This window comes from Salvelinus sp. IW2-2015, linkage group LG15, assembly GCF_002910315.2.
Source record: "Salvelinus sp. IW2-2015 linkage group LG15, ASM291031v2, whole genome shotgun sequence".
Lineage (NCBI taxonomy): Eukaryota > Metazoa > Chordata > Actinopteri > Salmoniformes > Salmonidae > Salvelinus > Salvelinus sp. IW2-2015.
Window position 1 is genome coordinate 31,452,059 of NC_036855.1, and position 19,492 is coordinate 31,471,550.

At 40.1% G+C, this 19,492-nt stretch overlaps 2 protein-coding genes across 2 annotated transcripts in view; both read right to left on the bottom strand.

The window, feature by feature from the left end:
• Positions 1-1,571, bottom strand: part of LOC111973884 (vesicle-associated membrane protein 5) — an 11,889-nt gene extending 10,318 nt beyond the window's left edge. The window contains exon 1 of the mRNA XM_024001329.2: positions 1,271-1,571. Coding sequence (XP_023857097.1) covers positions 1,271-1,342 — 72 coding nt within the window. The 5' untranslated portion in view covers positions 1,343-1,571. The remainder of the gene's footprint in view (positions 1-1,270) is intronic.
• Positions 1,572-6,657: 5,086 nt separating this feature from the next.
• Positions 6,658-15,907, bottom strand: vamp8 (vesicle-associated membrane protein 8 (endobrevin)). Its single transcript, XM_024001330.2, has 3 exons — positions 15,745-15,907; positions 7,272-7,427; positions 6,658-6,934 (listed from the first exon to the last, which is right to left on the bottom strand). Exons 1-3 carry the CDS (start codon positions 15,757-15,759, stop codon positions 6,749-6,751), a joined length of 357 nt encoding a protein of 118 aa, XP_023857098.1. The 5' UTR covers positions 15,760-15,907; the 3' UTR covers positions 6,658-6,748.
• Positions 15,908-19,492: the final 3,585 nt, after the last annotated feature.

The following is a 19,492-nucleotide window of genomic DNA, read 5'->3' on the forward strand; positions in this document are numbered from 1 at the left end:
CATTTATATTTACATTTAAGTCATTTAGCAGACGCTCTTATCCAGAGCGACTTACAAGTTGGTGCATTCACCTTATGATGTCCAGTGGAACAACCACTTTACAATAGTGCATCTAACTCTAAGGGGGGGGGGGTTAGAAGGATTACTTTATCCTATCCTAGGTATTCCTTAAAGAGGTGGGGTTTCAGGTGTCTCCGGAAGGTGGTGAATATCATGGATGGTCAGTCATTGCATCTACAGCTCTGTCTATTAATCTGAGATGGCTACATTTCTCCAGGCCCATCCCTCAGCTTTTTACCAAAACAAAGGCGGGGTGACAGTTTTGTTATTGTTTCATCTGCATATTATCAAGATATCAAAGTGTCACCAACAAAAAGGTAAACAATAGGCCTATAGCAAATGCAGAATATGGCATACATTTATCACATGTAAACAGCACTTTTCAATATGGCTCAAAGCATGCCATTCCATGAGCGCAGCATTATTTTTCAACTCAAATCAATGAGCCCAATCAGTCCGCCATGACAACAAAATCATAAACAACAGAGTAGGGCTGGTGGCTAATAAGTCCTTGATTTTGGGGTTATGCTCAGGTGAAACAATTTGGCTAATCTATATTTCCATAATTCCAAATCCTGTTCTTGAAGATCAAGGGATATAATTTTTTTTGGAATGACTGGAATTCTGATAGACTTTGGTTTTTATTAATGTAAAGATATAACTTATAACTTAATCYTTTTATTATATGAAGTAGAAGGCGATGGGTTAGAAGAAGCCTAKATAACCAACCCATAAAGTAAAATTAACATCCATATATGGCCAGCTATGTAAACTTCAACAAGTTAAGTTACCGATTACAATTGTGGACATGTAACTAGTAACTGTAACGGATTACATTTAGAAAGTAACCTACCCAACCCTGTCTGTATGAAATAATCTATTTGCATGAATTTGTTTGAATTGTGTATGATCTCTCATAAATCAAATCCAAATAAAATAAAAACTATAAAAGGGAATATTTTAAAGTAAAGGTAACTGTATCACACGATGAAGGTTACATAACAGTCAAGTTCAATGTAGGAAAACGGTCTATCGCAATTCAAAGCCAGGCTGTAGGCTAATGTAGGCTATACACATACAGTGATAAAGGAACGCTTCTTACAGGTCTGTGCAATATTGAGGTTAATAAACAAAATGATGAATACATAAACATATATAAATATAGTATTTCTTAATCCTTTATTTGTCAAAAAAAATCATAGAAACTTACCATTGCTTTCACGTTACTATCTCTATTCCCGTCGTAAACTGTCACTGAACACAATGCATTGCGTCTTGGCATAAACTTTTGTGTTCAAACAAATGTTGTCTTTATCCAAGATGATTTTCCGATATCACAAACTTGTATTTTAACCTTATCTCATTTGCAGTTGGCTACAGTTCGTTGCAATCTTTCTTTTAGTCGATATTCTTTATATTTCCTGATCTACTCTCGCCCACTTTCACTGAAGTCTGCTGGTCGGGTCGGGTGACACCCACCCCTTTTCTGGAAGTCAGCAGAACAGACACTGTGACGTCGCGGCCGTAATGTCACGGAATTTAAATACTGGTCCGTAATATTAGATGCGTGATCATACTACATAAGTGAAAGGGCAAAACCTTACACCTTCCCTATCATTTGAAAATCTACAGATTTTACAGGCTTTTGACGAGTGTTATAAAGCCTTCATTATATATTCATATTCAGCCGTTGCCTTTTACTTTCACCTAGGCTTACTATGCAGTGGTGTAAAGTACTTAAGTAAAAATACTTTAAAGTATTACTTAAGTCATTTTTTGGTCATCCCTACTGCCTCTGATCTGGCGGAATCACTAAACACAAATGCTTTGTTTGTGAATTAATGTCAGAGTGTTGTAGTGTGCCCCTGGATCTCCGTAAATAATCAAATAAAAAATAAAAAATTGTGCTGTCTGGTTTGCATAAAATATTGAATATTGAATATTACTTTTACTTTTGATAGTTAAGTTCATTTTAGCAATTCCATTTACTTTTGATACTTAATTATACTTAAAACCAAATACTTTTAGACTTTTACTCAAGTAATATTTTACTGGATGACTTTCACTTTTACTTGAGTCATTTTCTATTAAGGTATCTTTACTTTTACTCAATTATGACTTTGAGTACTTTTTCCACCACTGCTACTATGACAGTAGCTAGTCTAATGAGTGGGCTATATGACCATGGTTTGCCTTTTGATAAAGCATCAAACACATTAGTAGAGGGGATTGAAAACAAAAACTGCATTTTATGACAATTTGGCCAACATTCAACAGGCTCCAAAACTCAAACAATGGGTCCTTGTCTGTGTTCACTGTCAGCAACGGTCAGTAGCGTGGCTCTGAAACAATTTAGTTATGGGCRACCAACTTCCATCCCAAATTCCTTGTGCTTCTAGTGTACACCCTGTTCTGTTAATACTGTATTTCAATTCTAGTTTAACTCACAGCCTTAGTCTGTATTAATTCAGTTATAATACATAATAAATAACGCTCACCATAAGAGTTACAGTTGATGTAAACCTACATTCCACTTATGACAACTGACATAGCACAGTCATAATATGAAACTTTCATGCAGGACATCTAGGAAAGGAAGGGAGGAGTGGGGTGAGAGAGCACAAACCCCACTTACAAAATAAATCAGGAAATTGAAAGTGAAGTAACACATGTGAGAGGAAGTAAAACTTTTCTCACAGTTAAAGAAACTTAAAAATGTATATTCCATTTGGTAGGGAATTCACAAGTTTTCAGTAGGAAAATACAGTCTGAGTAATTTGATCACTGAGCTGAATGCACATTCTTACATTATTTCATCATTACAACTATTTCCATCAAGGTTTTGTGACATGAAACCAAAACAGAWACATGCATGTGAACGGAAACCACACTTTTTGTCTGAGTGCACTGTGTACCTGTATGCTTAGTATGTTTGTAATTAAGGTCATGCAGAAATATCTGTTGTCCTCCATCTTACCAATATGACATTAAACCAAACAACACTAACGTCATGTTTTCATACATTTTCATTAACTGTCCTTCAACTGTAATAAAGAAATCATAAATGGATTACCTGGGAAGGCAGGATTTTCTCTTTATCGCCATCATCTGTCAACATTGACTTAATGATAAACATGAATAAGAAGTAAGCTATAACCCTGGTTGCCTGCCTTGGCTTTATCAGAGCATACTAGAGCTGTGCCCAGTGTTGGGGCCCTTAATTGTGTATGGGGGCAGGGATGGACTGGGACCACAAATCGGCTAACACATTGCCCATTTTTTTCCCTTGAAGCCCCTATATTAGGCAAATAATGATCATTCTGCACAAAACCCCCAATTTAGAACGGTCCACTGGGTTAAAGAGGGACAGGCCCATCCGGCATTTACCCAAACTGCCCTATGGCCAATCCATTTCTGTATGGGGGCAGATGACAGCAACCATGTGAGGCTGTGTCAGGTCGTGTGGTACTAACCAGACTTTCTCAGGCCTGGTTAACAATGGGTCACGTCTGGGTCCGTTCCACACCAACACAAAGAACATATTCAGTCCACTCGGTCCTCCCTCATCATTATGTAATATGGAGGAATGAGGACTCACATCCACATGACTTCCAATCAGAATCCGGACAGAATGCCTAGACACCATTTCCTGTCCAGTATAAATGGGCTCTTTTAGTTTCTTACATTGGAATCTGTTGTTTCAGAAACACATGATTGGTCATAAGGATTGCAAATGTAAATGTAAAATGTCATGTGAGAAATACCTTGGTAATATAAGATATATTATATATAAGATATTATAATATATTTTTCATGCTTTGTTAAAAACAATCACATTCATTCTTTGGGATAAACCAGAACTACTCTACTCTGTTTACTGTTTACCATATATCCTGATTCCTAGTCACCTTACCCATATACATTTACCTTATATACCTTAACCCCTATACCACAGGAGGTTGGTGGCACCTTCATTGGGGAGGGTGGGCTGGTAGTAATGGCTGGAGCAGAATCAGTGGAATAGTATCAAATACATCAAACACACGGTTTCCATATATTTGATGCCATTCCATTTGCGCTGTTCCAGCCATTATTATGAGCCATRCTCCCCTCAGCAGCCTCCACTGCCCTATACATATCTACCTCTATCGATCCAGTATCCCTTCCAATTAGTGGAAAAAATATCAGAATGGGATTGCCTGTGTTAACGCAGCCTAAGGAGATCAGATCCAAACAACCTGGACCCCCTTCCCGTCTGTGAGATCTGTGCTGTGAGATATCACACATGGATGGAGATTTAGGGATGTCCTTGAGGTCTTTGCATGGCGAGTAAAAATTGCAAGATGTTAACACTGTTTATGCCCACTGTAAAACCGAATATACAGTCCAAGTAAATACTGTTAATGGTTCCAAAGATATTAAATATTAGATTAAAACCTTGACTGTTCTGGTAATGGCTCAACTGTTCTTTTCTGTTGATTCAAGATAACACCTTCACAAAGTAAACACTTAATCAAGACCCCCCCCCCCCCTTTAGCTTATTGAGAGATCCCGGCAGTTAGAACACAGTAAAAACAACCTAAGGTTTTTCCCCATGATCCTTTGAGCAACTATACCAACCTTTTTGTGTTAGTGTACTGTGTCTCCCTCTTGTGACTTTATGATCAAGCAAATATAATTTGAGACAATAGGAAAGAACAAAACAAAATCACTGCGTAAGGTAATACTATTTATTATATAACTAATCAGAAACAACATGATTGAACTCGATCAATTAATGAAAAACAAATAATTCTCCAGCAATTGTAACTGGCCCAATTTCATCCTACTGGTCTAAAATATCATTATATCTCTGGCCCGGAGCCCCATGGCTACACATATCTGACCTTTATGATCGGACTGTAGCAAGGCACATTATGGTGGCAGCCTTATAAAAAAACATATATTTGTATATTTATATATAACATATATGTGCTCATACTTTTAACTAAGGGATTAAGGCAAAATTGTATTTCAATAATTTCCCATTATAAAAGTGTCAGGCATTTTCTAAGTATGTAGACACTTTTTAATCCAAGCATGTCATATCATACTCCTTCATTGGTATTGTTGATTAAAAATAACATTAATACAGTAATATGAAAAACAAAAGATGTTCAGAAGGGACGACAAATAGCCTTAAATGAACCTCAATGTTACACTACTTGGATGGTTTACAAATGTACTAACAGGTGAAAAAACTAAACATGAACTATATACACGCATGGGGGTTAACCCCTTGACCTCTCCAAAGCTCAGATGGTATTGCACCATTGGAGTGGGCAGTGGGATAAGTTCAAAGGCAAAAGTAGCTAAAGAATACATGTACCAAAAGCTACTCTGCAATTTATCGTTTTAACGGAGTCAAGATTACATTATCAGAATTAATACATTTTGGGGGAATTAAGACTAAAGTGGGCAAAGAAATAAAGGGGAAGAAATAGGTAAGCAATTACTGAATTACAGTACATTACAATTGAAAGATAGTGTCTTCCTAAAACAAGGCAGTAACTAAGCCATGTCATGACAGCAGTCATAGGAGCTTTAGACATTAGTTTAGACCAGCAGGGGAGTTGTTAGCTGTTCAATCATCCCTCTCTCACAGCAGCTTGACTGGAGTTAGCCAGGGTTTCCAAGACCTGGGTACATGGAACATGATAACAAGCATAGGTCCTGACAAGAGTTCCAGCAGGTTATGTATGATGGAGTATCAGAAGGTCATGGATAGAGGTGTAAAGACCGTTCACTTCTCCAGAGTCTCCCACCATTCTCTCTCTTTCCCTCTCAGTTCCCAACAACCTATGTCTCGTCTGTGGCCTCCGATGGTTCCTTTAACTGTAACATTGCAAGTCAGAAAATCTGTTCTCCCATCTTTCAAAACAAAAACACTGTGACAACCGTTCTAGTAACCAGCTCAGCTAAAAACCCATTCAAATACGGTGGAAAAAGTGAGAAAAGACTAACTATACAAACAATTTAAAATAAATATCAGCAACAATGACCATGACAAACACACATCTCTACAGCACAAATCTTTTCATATCTCCCATGTTCACCCATTCAAATCTGTCCTGACCTTTGACCTCTTGGAGGCTTAACTCCTTACCCCTGACTGTGTGTGGATCACATTACATACCCTCAAAACAACAAATGGATAGAAACCATAAATGCCAGCATGAATTTAGAAATGTGTCACAAATAACATTATATAGGCTACAATGACAATATCTACCCCTTAATTAGTACTTTGGTCTTCCCTGAAAAACATTTGCGGCACAGCATTAACAAAGAGAGCAGGGGAGTTAGTCGTTTTTTTTCTTCAAATGAACCATATGGTGTTTGAATGGCCAAAGACTGGTTAGACGGAGGGTGTGAAGCTGTACAAGAGTTAAGACAGTGATGTATTTAAGAAAAAAGGGAGAAAATGTGCAAATAAGTTAGGGTTATTCATAAAAGCCAACACGCATCATTTCAAAGTGATGACGCATTGTTGAACTGTAGAGTCAACAGTAGCTATTGATCATCAGCCAAGTTGGTCTCGAAGTTGGGCTTCTCTTGAAAGAAATTGCTCAGGTGGTAAGTAAGCTAACAAGTATGTGAGTGTGTATGTGCGTGATGTACTGTAAATGTGTGTCTCCGCCATGGGGGGTTATTGCGCTTTCGTGGGTGTGGGAAGAGGGGGAGCAGGCGAGGTAGTAGGGATGACTCCAGTGGCGAGCAGTACGATGATGAGGATTATGACGAGGACGATGACCACTATCACCACCCACAGCTTCATGTTCTTCCACCAGTAGGAACGAGCCACCTTCTGAGACGTGTGCTTGAAGTTCTGAGCCTGAGGGAGAGATGGGATGCTATTAGAAATATGCTAACAAAAATCATACCATTTGCATTGTTTTGCAGTAACCAATGCTTTGCAAACTGTGTATGTGTATAATGCATTTTGTTTTACTGTAAAGTGTATTGCAAATTTTAAATGCAAGTTTGATTTGATTTAATTAGATTTAAACTGAAGTACACTACACAAACCCAAACTGTGGYTCACAAACTCTTCAAGTCCACAGACTACTTTAAATCCAATTATGGATACCTAATTTGGATTAACTATGAAATAAAATTAAAAAACAGTAGAAGAGCACACAAGAGGGGAAGAACAGTGTTGTAGGACTGACCCCAGCCTGCAGGTCCTCTGACTTGCCCATCAGGTCGTCCAGCCTCTCACCCCGGGCCAGGATCCGGTCCACATTCTGGGTCATTATGTCCTTCACCCCATCCACCTGAGATTGCAGGGTCTTCACCTTGTCCTGCTCCACCACCTCACCCTGCTCCTGGAGAAAAAACAGAGACAGACAGTGATAGAACATGAGAGAAAGAAAGTAATAGAACAAGAGAGAGAGAGAGAGAGAGAGAGAGCATGAGAGAGAGAGGTCAATGAGGATAATACGCTTCCGCACATGTTTTCGGAAACTGGTGATATCTGCGTGAGTTATTTTGTATTCTCTCACAAAAGCTTTATCAAAAATCTATTTACAACAGTAAGCAGGGGACCCTGTGCAGCAGTTTTACACCTGTATGTACTGTATCATTAGGTCATATCTACAAGTCATAACTGCCTTTTAATGACGACGTAAGACCTGCACACAAAAACAGGTGTAATCATTGGTCCAAAAAGTTTTGCAACAACATACGTTTACTCCAAACGGAGAACGTTTTGCAACGAAAACGAGAGTTTCCATTGGACAAATTCAGGTAGGTCCCTCCCCGCTTCTTTCCATTTGCTTCCGTTTGGAATACACCCAACGATCCAAGTCAGAATCAGGAACATATGTATCTTTCAACTAGGCCTATTTTATTGCCAGGAGGCGTACATGAAAGAAAGGCCCCTGTAACTGTTCATCACTCCCCATGTTTTTTTATTTGCATAGTAGATTGTGCATATGTAATTTTCGTTCATATTTCAGACAGCTTGCTGTGTGAACTTCGACACCTTGAAGTGTAAAAGATGCTATAAGATGTTGCTGTAAGCCGTTGAAGTGTTATGCCAATACTATATGTATGTGACAGAAAGGGGGGGGTGTGTGTTGCACATTTTTTCCAAACCCCGTGAGCCCTCTGCCTCACAAACACAAGAATCTCTTCTTTCTTTCTTTCTTTCTTTCCACTCGGTGAGTCTCCTCGCTCTCTCCTTCACAACCTGCTCTCTCCCGGCACAGGACTCGGCACAGGATACTGAATTGCAGACTGCTATCAAATGACAAGTCCCACTGAGAGCAAAACATTACATACTGACGAACAAAGGAAGTTCACTGATGTTAGAGACACTAGTAGGCTACATACAGTATTACACAGAATCTTACTCAAATATACTTGAGAAGCAAGCCCTTTTGAAGCTCGTTGAACATCTCATTCCAAAATCATGGGCATTAATATGGAGTTGGTCCCCCCTTTGCTGCTARAACAGCCTCCACTCTTCTGGGAAGGCTTTCCYCTAGATGTTGGAGCGGGGACTTGCTTCCATTCAACCACAAGAGCATTATAAAGGTTGGACACTGATGTTGGGCAATTAGGCCTGGCTCGCAGTCGGCGTTCCAATTCATCCCAAAGGTGTTCGATGTGGTTGAGGTRGGGCTCTGTGTAGGCCAGTCAAGTTATTCCACTCCAATCTCAACAAACCATTTCTGTATAGACTTCCCTTTGTGCACAGGGGCATTGTCATGCTGAAACAGGAAAGGGCTTTCCCCAAACTGTTACCATAAAKGTTGGAAGCACAGAATCGTCTYGAATGTCACTGTATGCTGTAGCGTTAAGATTTACCTTCACTGGAACTAAGGGGCCAAGTCCGAACCATGAATAACAGCCCCAGACCATTATTCCACCTCCACCAAATGTTAAGGTTGGCACTATGCAGTCGGGCAAGCAGCGTTCACCTGGGATCTGCCAAACCCAGATTTGTCCGTTGGACTGCCAGATGGTGAAGTGTGATTCATCACTCCAGAGAACTTGTTTCCACTGCTCCAGAGTCCAATGGCYGCGAGCTTTACACCACTCCAGCCGACGCTTGGCATTGCACATGGTGATCTTAGGCTTGTGTGCAGCTGTTCGGTCATGGAAAACCAGTTCATAAAACTGCAGACGGACAGTTCTTGTGCCGACGTTGCTTCCAGAGACAGTTTGGAACTAGGTAGTGAGTGTTGCAACCAAGAACAGACGGTTTTCACACGCATCAGCACTCGGCGGTCCCGTTCTGTGAACTTGTGTGGCCTACCACTTCGCGGCTGAGKCGTTGTTGCTCCTAGACGTTTCCACTTCACATAACAGCACTTATAATTGACCAGGGCGGCTCTAGCAGGGCAGAAATTGTTGGAAAGGTGGCATCCTATGACGGTGTCACATTGAACATCARTGAGKTCTTCAGTAAGGCCATTCTACTGCCAATGTTTGTCTGTGGAGATTGCATGGCGGTGTGCTCMATTTTATACACCTGCCAGCAACGGTGTGGCTGAAATAGCCYAATCCACTGATTTTAAGTGGTGTCCACATACTTTTGAATATATAGTGCATGTCTGTCGGCCCTGATAGASAAAGTACATCCAACAGATAATCCCTTCGCTAACATAAATGAGGAAATTATTGAGATGAATTATGGATCTTAGGTCAGTAAATAAGTGCCAGTCTGTGCTATCATGCKAAACATGTTTGACAATTACAGCAACAAACAGATCTGGGACCAGGGCAAGCTATAGATAATAATGATGTTTGACAGCAAACTAGGTCCAGTTTCCTTTCTCAGATAACCTTCACTAAATGAATCCCAGTCTGGTCAGAGGTTGCCATCAAATCATAGTCAATCTGTTTCAGAGTAGCTCATGTGTACATGAACCTGAATGAACAGTTGTTCATCTGGGATAACTACTGTGAATTAAGAATAAATTACTTTTTGTGTGAGAGTATAGGCTTGAACAGGGCTGAAGAATGTTCTGTTCCATTGAACCTCTATCATAGATTGGTCTAAAATGTACTTCTAAATGCCAGGTCATTTCCCTAACATGTTGGTCAGTGACATTGTAGCCTATCAGGTTTTAATTTCCCAACCATCACTAAGTATTCTGTTTTATTTTGTTCTAAAATACATCTCAGGGACGTTGTGGATTTATGGAGCTACTGTAAGACATTGATGTTGAGCCTATCGAGTGGTCCGTCTACAATGTACCCTTCACGACCATACAGCCCTGGTAACTAACACAGTAAAAGTACATACCAACCTGTCAGCTTCCTAAACTCCYGCCTAGATTAGACCGCTTGACTTTTCCCACATTTTGTTAGGTTACAGCCTTACCCCCCCCCCCCTAATTAATCTACACACACAATACCCCAAAAGCAAAAACATGTTGACATTTTAGTAAATATATATATAAAAAAATATAAAAAAATATCACATTTACATAAGTATTCAGACCCTTTACTCAGTACTTTGTTGAAGCACCTTTGGCAGTGATTACAGCATTGAGTCATCTTGGGTATCTCCCAGTCCCTGCCACTGAAAAACATCCCCACAGCATGATGCTGCCACCAGTATGCTTCACAGTAGGGATGGTGCCATGTTTCCTCCAGACATGCCGCTTGACATTCAGGCCAAAGAGTTTAATCTTGGTTTCATCAGACCAGAGAATCTTATTTCTCATTGTCTGAGAGTACTTTAGGTGCCCTTAGGAAACTCCAAGCGGGCTGTCATGTGCCTTTTACTGAGGAGTGGCTTCCGTCTGGCCACTCTACCATAAAGGCCTGATTGGTGGAGTGCTGCAGAGATAGTTGTCCTTCTGGAAGGTTCTCCCATCTCCACAGAGGAACTCTGGAGCTCTGTCAGAGTGACCCTCGGGTTCTTGGCCATCTCCCTGACCAAAGCCCTTCTTCCCTTATTGCTCAGTTTGGCCGGGCAGCCAGCTGTAGGAAGAGTCTTGGTGGTTCCAAACTTCTTCCATTTCTGAATGCTAGAGGCCACTGTGTTCTTGGGGACCTTCAATGCTGCAGAAATGTTTTGGTACCCTTCCCCAGATCTGTGCCTCGACACAATTCAGACTCGGAGCTCTACGGGCAATTCCTTCAACCTCGTGGCTTGGTTTTTGCTCTGACATGCACTGTCAACTGTGGAAACTTATATAGACAGGTGTGTGTCTTTCCAAATAATGTCCAATCAATTAAATTGACCACAGGTGGAATCCAATCAAGTTGTAGAAACATCTCAAGGATGATCAATGGAAAGAAGATGCACCTTAGCTCAATTTCTAGTCTCATAGCAAAGGGTCTGAATACTTATGTAAATAAGGTATTTCTGTTTTTWATTTTAAATTGATTTGCAAACATTTCAAAAAACCTGTTTTCACTTTGTCATTATGGGGTATTGTGTGTAGATTTTAGAATAAGGCTATAATGTTACAACCATCAAGCGCTATGGTGAAACTGGCTCTCATGAGGACTGTCACAGGAAAGGAAGACCCAAAGTTACTGCTGCTGCAGAGGATAAGGTCATTAGAGTTAACTACACCTCATATTGCAGCCCAAATAAATGTTCAAAGAGTTTAAGTAACAGACATCTCAAAATTAACTGTTCAGAGGAGACTGCGTGAATCAGGCCTTCATYGTCGAATTGCTGCAAAGAAACCACTACTAAAGGACACCAATAATAAMAAGAGACTTGCTTGGGCCAAGAAACACAAGCAATGGGACATTAGACTGGTGGAAATCTGTCTTTGGTCTGATGAGTCCAAATATGAGATTTTTGGTTCCAACCACTGTGTCTTTGTGAGACGCAGAGTAGGTGAACGGATAATCTCCGCATGTGTGGTTCCCACCGTGAAGCCTGGAGGAGGTGTGATGGTGTGGGGGTGCTTTGCTGGTGACACTATCTGTGATTTATTTAGAATTCAAGGCACATTTAACCAGCATGGCTACCACAGCATTCTGCAGCGATACGCCATCCCATCTGGTTTGCACTTAGTGGGACTATCATTTGTTTTTCAAAAGGACAATGACCCAACACAACTCCAGGCTGTGTAAGGGCTATTTGACCAAGAAGGAGTGATGGAGTGCTGCATCAGATGACCTGGCCTCCACAATCACCAGACCTCAACCCAATTGAGATGGTTTGGGATGAGTCGGACCGCAGAYTGAAGGAAAAGCATCCAATAAATACTCAGCATATGTGGGAACTCCTTCAAGACTTTTGGAAAAGCATTCCAGGTGAAGCTGGTTGAGTGAATGCCAAGAGTGTGCAAAGCTGTCATCAAGGCAGAGTGGCTACTTTGAAGAATCTAAAATATATTTTGATTTGAACACTTTTTGGTTACTACATGATTCCATATGTGTTATTTCATAGTTGAGGTCTTCACTATTATTCTACAATGTTGAAAATAGTCAAAATAAAGAAAAACCTTTGAATGAGTAGGTGRGTCCAAACTTTTGACTGGTACTGCATATTTGACATTTGTATCTRAAAGCTTAATTGAGGAATAATCAATTGAAGTTGGAACATTTGTGACATTTTGGTCTTACCCAGACATTCTCTAAAGCTGAGATCCGCGATAGGCGAAACAGCACCACTGGCCACCCCAAGCGCATTTGTTATTGTTTTGAGGGAATGATCATTCAGCATCATGGTAAAAAAAATTACTGTGTACATACTCTGATGTTCTATTATAGGTGCAATGATGTCCGAAAGAAAAAAACAGTGTTTGTTGTTTGAAGTAGCATCTTTGTTGTTGTCATATCGCAAACGGACGTGGCAGTTTCAACGCTATGAATTACAGATCTAATGTTTCATCTGTAGGTGCTACAAAGCAAAAATTGTTGTCATTTGAATCTTTACTGCTTGCTCTGTAATAGGAGTAGTATTTTCATTTCAATAACAATTGTCTTACATTAATTTATGAATACTGAAAAATATAAACGTGCATATTGTTTAACATAATAAATTGATCTATGGGCATATCAAAGTTCCAGTGGGATCTCTGCTAGTTTTAAGGTTATGGCCCGTTTTATACAGAGAAATTGGCATAGTAAGCAATGTAACCAATCACAGCACTTCTTTTACTTGTACCATTGCACACCCTGCAAATAACCAGCAGAGAGCTACCATTTTGAATCCATGTATACATTGACTATGTTGGTAACGCTTACAAATTGGACCATAACCCTAAAAGTAGCAGAAATACCACTCAGGAACTTGGATATGCCTGTAGAGTATATTATGTTAAACAATATGTAGAACATTTGCCATATCATATTTTATCCATTAATATATTTTCAATATTCAATATACTACTAATATTACAGAGTCAGCGGTAAAGCTTCATATGACACACATTTTCGCTTTGTAGCACCTACAGACGAAAAATGATGTAGTCTTAAAGGGTAAAGCCAAAATGTCACAAATATACCTCTTCAATTTATTATTTTTTCCAATTATGCTTTAAGATACAAATGTCAAATATGTCAACAATCTTTCTTCCAAAGGACCCTTCTATGGATTATATTTAATGAAAATACAAATAAAATATTTTTTTTCCTTTTAGGAATCATCCCTTTAGTCAATTGTACACTGAACAAAAATATAAATGCAACATGCAACAATTTCAAATATTTTACTGAGTTACAGTTCATATAAAGAAAATCAGTCAATTTCACATGACTGGGAATACAGATATGCATCTGTTGGTCACACATACCTTAAAAAAAGGGTCATGGATCAGAAAGCCAGTCAGTAGCTGGTGTGACCACCATTTGCCTCATGCTGCCCGACACATCTCCTTCGCATAGAGTTGATCGGGTTGTTGATTGTGGCCTGTGGAATGTTGTCCCACTCCTCTTCAATGGCTGTGCGAAGATGCTGGAAATTGACAGGAAACGGAACACGCTGTCGTACACGATGATCGAGAGCAACCCAAACATGCTCAATTGGTGACATGTCTGGTGAGTATGCAGGCCATGGAAGAACTGGAACATTTTCAGCTTCCAGGAATTGTGTACAGATCCTTGTGACATGGGGCCGTGCATTATCATATTGAAACATGAGGTGATGGCGGCAGTTGAAAGGCACGACAATGGGCCTCAGGATCTGGTCACTGTGTCTCTGCGCATTCAAATTGCCATCGATAAAATGCAATTGTGTTCGTTGTCCATAGCTTATGCCTGCCCATACCATAACCCCACTCCCACCATGGGACACTGCTCACAACGTTGACATCAACAAACGGCTCGCCCACACAACGCCTGGTACATCTGCCTGGTACATATGAAACCAGGATTCATCTGTGAAGAGTACACTTCTCCAGTGTGCCAGTGGCCATCGAAGGTGAGAATTTGCCCACTGAAGTCGGTTAGGATGCCCAACTGCAGTCAAGACCCTGGTGAACACAATGAAACAGTTTCTGACAGTTTGTYCATAAATTCTTTGGTTGTGCAAACCCACAGTTTCATTAGCTGTCCAGGTGGCTGGTCTCAGACGATCCCACAGGTGAAGAAGCTGGATGTGGAGGTCCTGGGCTGGCGTGGTTACATGTGTTCTGCGGTTGTGAGGCCAGTTGGATGTACTGCCAAATTTTCTAAAATGACATTGGAAGTGGCTTATGGTAGAAAAATGAACATTCAATTCTCTGGCAARAGCTCTGGTGGACATTCCTGCAGTCAACATGCCAATTGCACGCTCTCTCAAAACATGAGACATCTGTGGCATTGTGTTGTGTGTTAACACTGCACATTTTAGTGGCCTTCTATTATTCCCAGCACAAGGTGCACATGTGTAATGATCATCATGTTTAATCAGCTTCTTGATATGCCACACCTGTCACCTTATCTTGGCAAAGGAGAAATGCTCACTAACAAGGATGTAAACAAATGTCTGCACATAATAAGAGACATAAGCTTGTTGTGCGCATGGAACATTTCTGGGATCTTTTTTWTCATCTCATGTAACCGACACTTTACATGTTGCGTTTATATTTTTGTTCAGTAAACTTCAAGACTTTATTACATCCTCTCCTGAGGAGGAAGCACAGTACAGTATTCCACAGTAAGTTCATACGGGGTTTTCCAGTATTCTCCCATAGAGCCCATAAAGAGTAAGGTGTAGTATTTAAGTTAGCCTTGTATATTTGACTATCATCTCCTTCAAATTTACACAGTTGAAGCTTCATGTCGAGGTTGTCTTTGAGGTGTTAACTAATTACAGTTTTCTTGTAATATTGTTCAAGATATTGTTTCAAGATTTATTGTTGTTATCTAATAAATAGATTTGGCTACATTCAAGTGTGATTATCAAATCAAACTATACTACCCAAAAGCAACAACTGTTGCGCAGGCGCCAGTAGAGAAATGTACAATTTCAACACTTTGGTCCATTTCCTCAAAAGCGACATTGCCGCGACATCTTGGTCAGAAAGAATTTGCGGTGAGGGCAAAACAGAACTTTTTCATAACATAATATGAAGCCCAAACAGGAGACGAAATGATCAACCTGTTGCATTTAGATTCTCAAGTGAGAAAGATAGACGGCGTGGACTCGACTGAGACTGGTTATAACGCTGTAATGTTTTGTTTTCTAATCAAAATATTTCAAGCACATCAGAAAATAACGATTGTTCCAGCACCTACCAGATCATTATACATGTTGTTGGAAAATTGAGTCCTTTGCCACCGGAGTGATAACTTCTTTAATCCTGATGCATCAAATGTGTCGAACTTTTGTATTGAGTTTGTGGTCCCCGTTCAACAGCCGATTACGTTACCGCCTACCTACTTCCTGGTTTGTTGTTTTCTCCTTCAAAGTGAATCGCTTCGCTTTGACCCTGCTCGAATGTTTTGCTTCCACTTGCCTCCTCGTGAGGGCGTCAAAGCGCGGGGTTCTAACGTCCACCTGCAGCAAGTAAGAAAAAGTAGACCCAACTCAGGAGAATGTCGTTGATGCTGGTTGTCCCACACACTTTAACATCAGCATTCTTGATAATAGTTATGTGTTCATATGCTGGGGCCTGGAGATTACAGTAAAGAACATTTTCCTTTTTATCTGCAATTTATCTGTGTGCATGCACTGTAGAACATACAGCAGCAGGTGGATTGACATCTCACCCCTATCAGCTGGCATGCCCGTAGGGGGCACGTGCTCCATAAGATTTGTCCTGTTTCAAAAATAAAATATATACCGTATTTAAAAAATATATACATTTTTGTCTGTTTCTCTCAGGGTTTGGAACCAAAATATTTTTGGGGTTTTGTTCCACTGTTCCAACTAGCAAAAATAAAGTTCTGAACTGGTTCCCGAACCCCAAAAAAGTACTGGTTTATATCCTTCCTTTCTGTTCCTTTTTTAACCTGTGAAATCAACAGTTTTTACATTTAGTTCATTAAATTGCTTCACCAGTCAGTGAGGATAGAGCAGGCAAGCTAGTTGTTACATGCATAAACAAAAATGTTGTAGGTGTGGAGAGTGAGAAGAAAGCTTGAAGCTCTGGGCATCTTGTTATGACATGCATTAAATGAATTACAGTCAGTGGAGGAAAAAGTACTAAATTGCCATACTTGAGTAAAAGTAAAGATACCTTAATAGAAAATGACTCAAGTAAAAGTGAGTTACCCATTAAAATACTACTTGAGTAAAAGTCTAAAAGTATTTGTTTTTAAATATACTTAAGGATCAAAAGTAAATAGAATTGCTAAAATGTTCTTATGTATCAAAAGTTAAAGTATAAACCATTTCAAATTCCTTATATTATGCAAACCAGARGGCATAATTTTTTTATTGGCGGATAGCCAGGGGCACACTRCAACACTCAGACATAATTTACAAACGAAGCATTTGTGTTTAGTGAGTCCGCCAGATCAGAGGSAGTAGGGACGACCAGYGATGTTCTCTTGATAAGTGTGTGAATTGGACCATTTTCCTGTCAAAATGAGTACTTTTTTGGGTGTCAGGGAAAATGTATGGAGTAAAAAGTACATTATTTTCCAGTGAAGTAAAAGTTGGCAAAAATATGAATAGTAAGGTAAAGTACAAATACCCCCCAAAAAACTACTTAAACAAAAATACTTTTAAGTACTACTTAAGTACTTTACACCACTGATTACAGTGCATTCGGATAAGTATTCAGACCCCTTCACMTTTTCAACATTTTGTTACATTACAGCCCTATGGATTAAATAGTTTCCCCCCTAATCAAACGACACACAATACCCCATAATGACAGAGAAAAAAACGGATTTGTTGAAATTTTAGCAAATGTATAAAAATACTAAACTGAAATATCACATTTACTAAGTATTCAGACATTTTACTCAGTACTTTGTACCTTTAGAAGCTATTACAGCCTCGATTCTTCTTGGGTATGACACAAGCTTGGCACACCTGTATTTGGGGAGTTTCTCCCATTCTTCTCTGCAGATCCTCTCAAGCTCTGTCAGGTTGGATGGGGAGCGTCGCTGCACCGCTATTTTCAGGTCTCTCCAGAGATGTTCGATTGGGTTCAAGTCCGTGCTCTGCCTGAGCCACTCAAGGACATTCAGAGACTTGTCCCGAAGCCACTCGTCCTTTGCTCTGTTAATTTTTCCCTCGATCCTGACTACTCTCTCAGTCCCTGCCGCTGAAAAACATCCACACAGCATGATGCTGCAACCACCATGCTTCACCGTAGGGATAGTGCCAGGTTTCCTCCAGACGTGACGCTTAGCATTCAGGCCAAAGAGTTCAATCTTGGTTTCATCAGACCAGAGAATCTTGTTTATCATGGTCTGAGTCCTTTAGGTGCCTTTTGCAAACTCCAAGTGGGCTGTCATGTGCCTTTTACTGAGGAGTGGCTTCTGTCTACCCTCTACCATAAAGGCCTGATTTGTTGGAGTACTGCAGAGATGGTTGTCCTACTGGAAGGTTCTCCCTTCTCCACATAGGAACTCTGGAGCTCTGTCAGAGTGACCATCCGGTTCTTGGTCATCTCCCTGACCAAGGCCCTTCTTCCTTGATTGCTCAGTTTGGCCGGGCGGCCAGCTCTAGGAAGAGTATTGGTGGTTCCAAACTTCTATTTAAGAATGATGTTTTGGTACCCTTCCCTAGATCTGTGCCTTGACACAATCCTGTCTCAGAGCTCTATGGACAAGTCCTTTGACCTCATGGCTTGGTTTTTGTTCTGACATGCATTGTCAACTGTGGAACCTTCGACAGGTGTGTGCCTTTCCAAATCATGTCCAATCAATTGAATTTACCACAGGTGGACTCCAAGTTGTAGAAACATCTCAAGGATGATCAGTGGTAACAGGATGCACCCGAGCTTAATTTCGAGTGTCATAGCAAAGGGTCTGAATATTTATGTAAATAAGGTATTTGTTTTTTATTTCTAATACATTTACAAAATTTTCTAAAAACATGTTTTCACTTTCACTATGCGGTATTGTGTGTAGATTGATGAGAAAAAAGTGTAATCTATTTTAGAATTAGGCTGTAACGTAACAAAATATGGAAAAAGTGAAGGTCTGAATACTTTCCGAATGCACTGTAAGTCCACAGAATTATACCTTGGAGGAGCGGTTTCTATGGAGGAACTTTTAATGTCCTTTGAGCTAGCTAGCTAACAAGCTTGAGCTAGCTAGCCGACAAGCTTGTGTGTGCAGAGCGGCACCAMAATTAAAAACAGGGGTGGCAGGTAGCCTAGTGGTTAGAGCGTTGGACTAGTAACCGAAAGGTTGCAAGATCGAATCCCCGAGCTGACAAGGTAAAAAAATCTGTCCTTCTGAACAAGGTAGTTAACCCACTGTTCCTAGGCCGTTATTGAAAATAAGAATTTGTTCTTAACGGACTTGCCTAAAGGTCAAATTAAAAACATACATTTTTGTAGTTACGTGATACCTAGGCCTATAGTATCCTTAACTAGCATTGAAAAAGTTATTCCATTCTTCTATAGCTAATGAAAAATCTCTCCCTATCTTCTGAATCAAGCGTAAATGTAATGTCAGTGGCCTATGCTTCAGAGGGGTGAGGGGCAGGTAGCCTAAACACATACAGGCATAGATTTTCAGCTTGCAGGCAGAGACTGGAATACATTTTTGAGTGACAGAGTGATGGCTTTGCATAGGCGCTTTGTTTGCCTGGAATGTAAAATACAATTATTAACTGTTTGCCATACTTTTAAAATAAAGTTTCTGTTCCGGAACAGTATGGATCCCTTTCGTTCAAGGTTCCGTTTCTGTTCCTTGAATTAAACATTTCTATATTTTTCAGATTTTCAGTTCTGTTCCCTGAACTGGCTTCAACCCCTGGTTTCTCTGTAATACTACTAGCCACCTAGCAATTGTATGATATTAGCTTTAGCTAGCCTAGATAGGTTCCCAACCTCCAAACTAGCTACCAAGGAGCTAT

What these genes read in the sequence shown, in the direction of transcription:
- vamp8 (XM_024001330.2), bottom strand. An exon ending in CAGAGGACCTGCAGGCTGGG is followed by an intron (nt 6,935 to 7,271) that starts GTCAGTCCTACA and finishes TCTCTCCCTCAG; the next exon opens with GCTCAGAACTTCAAGCACAC.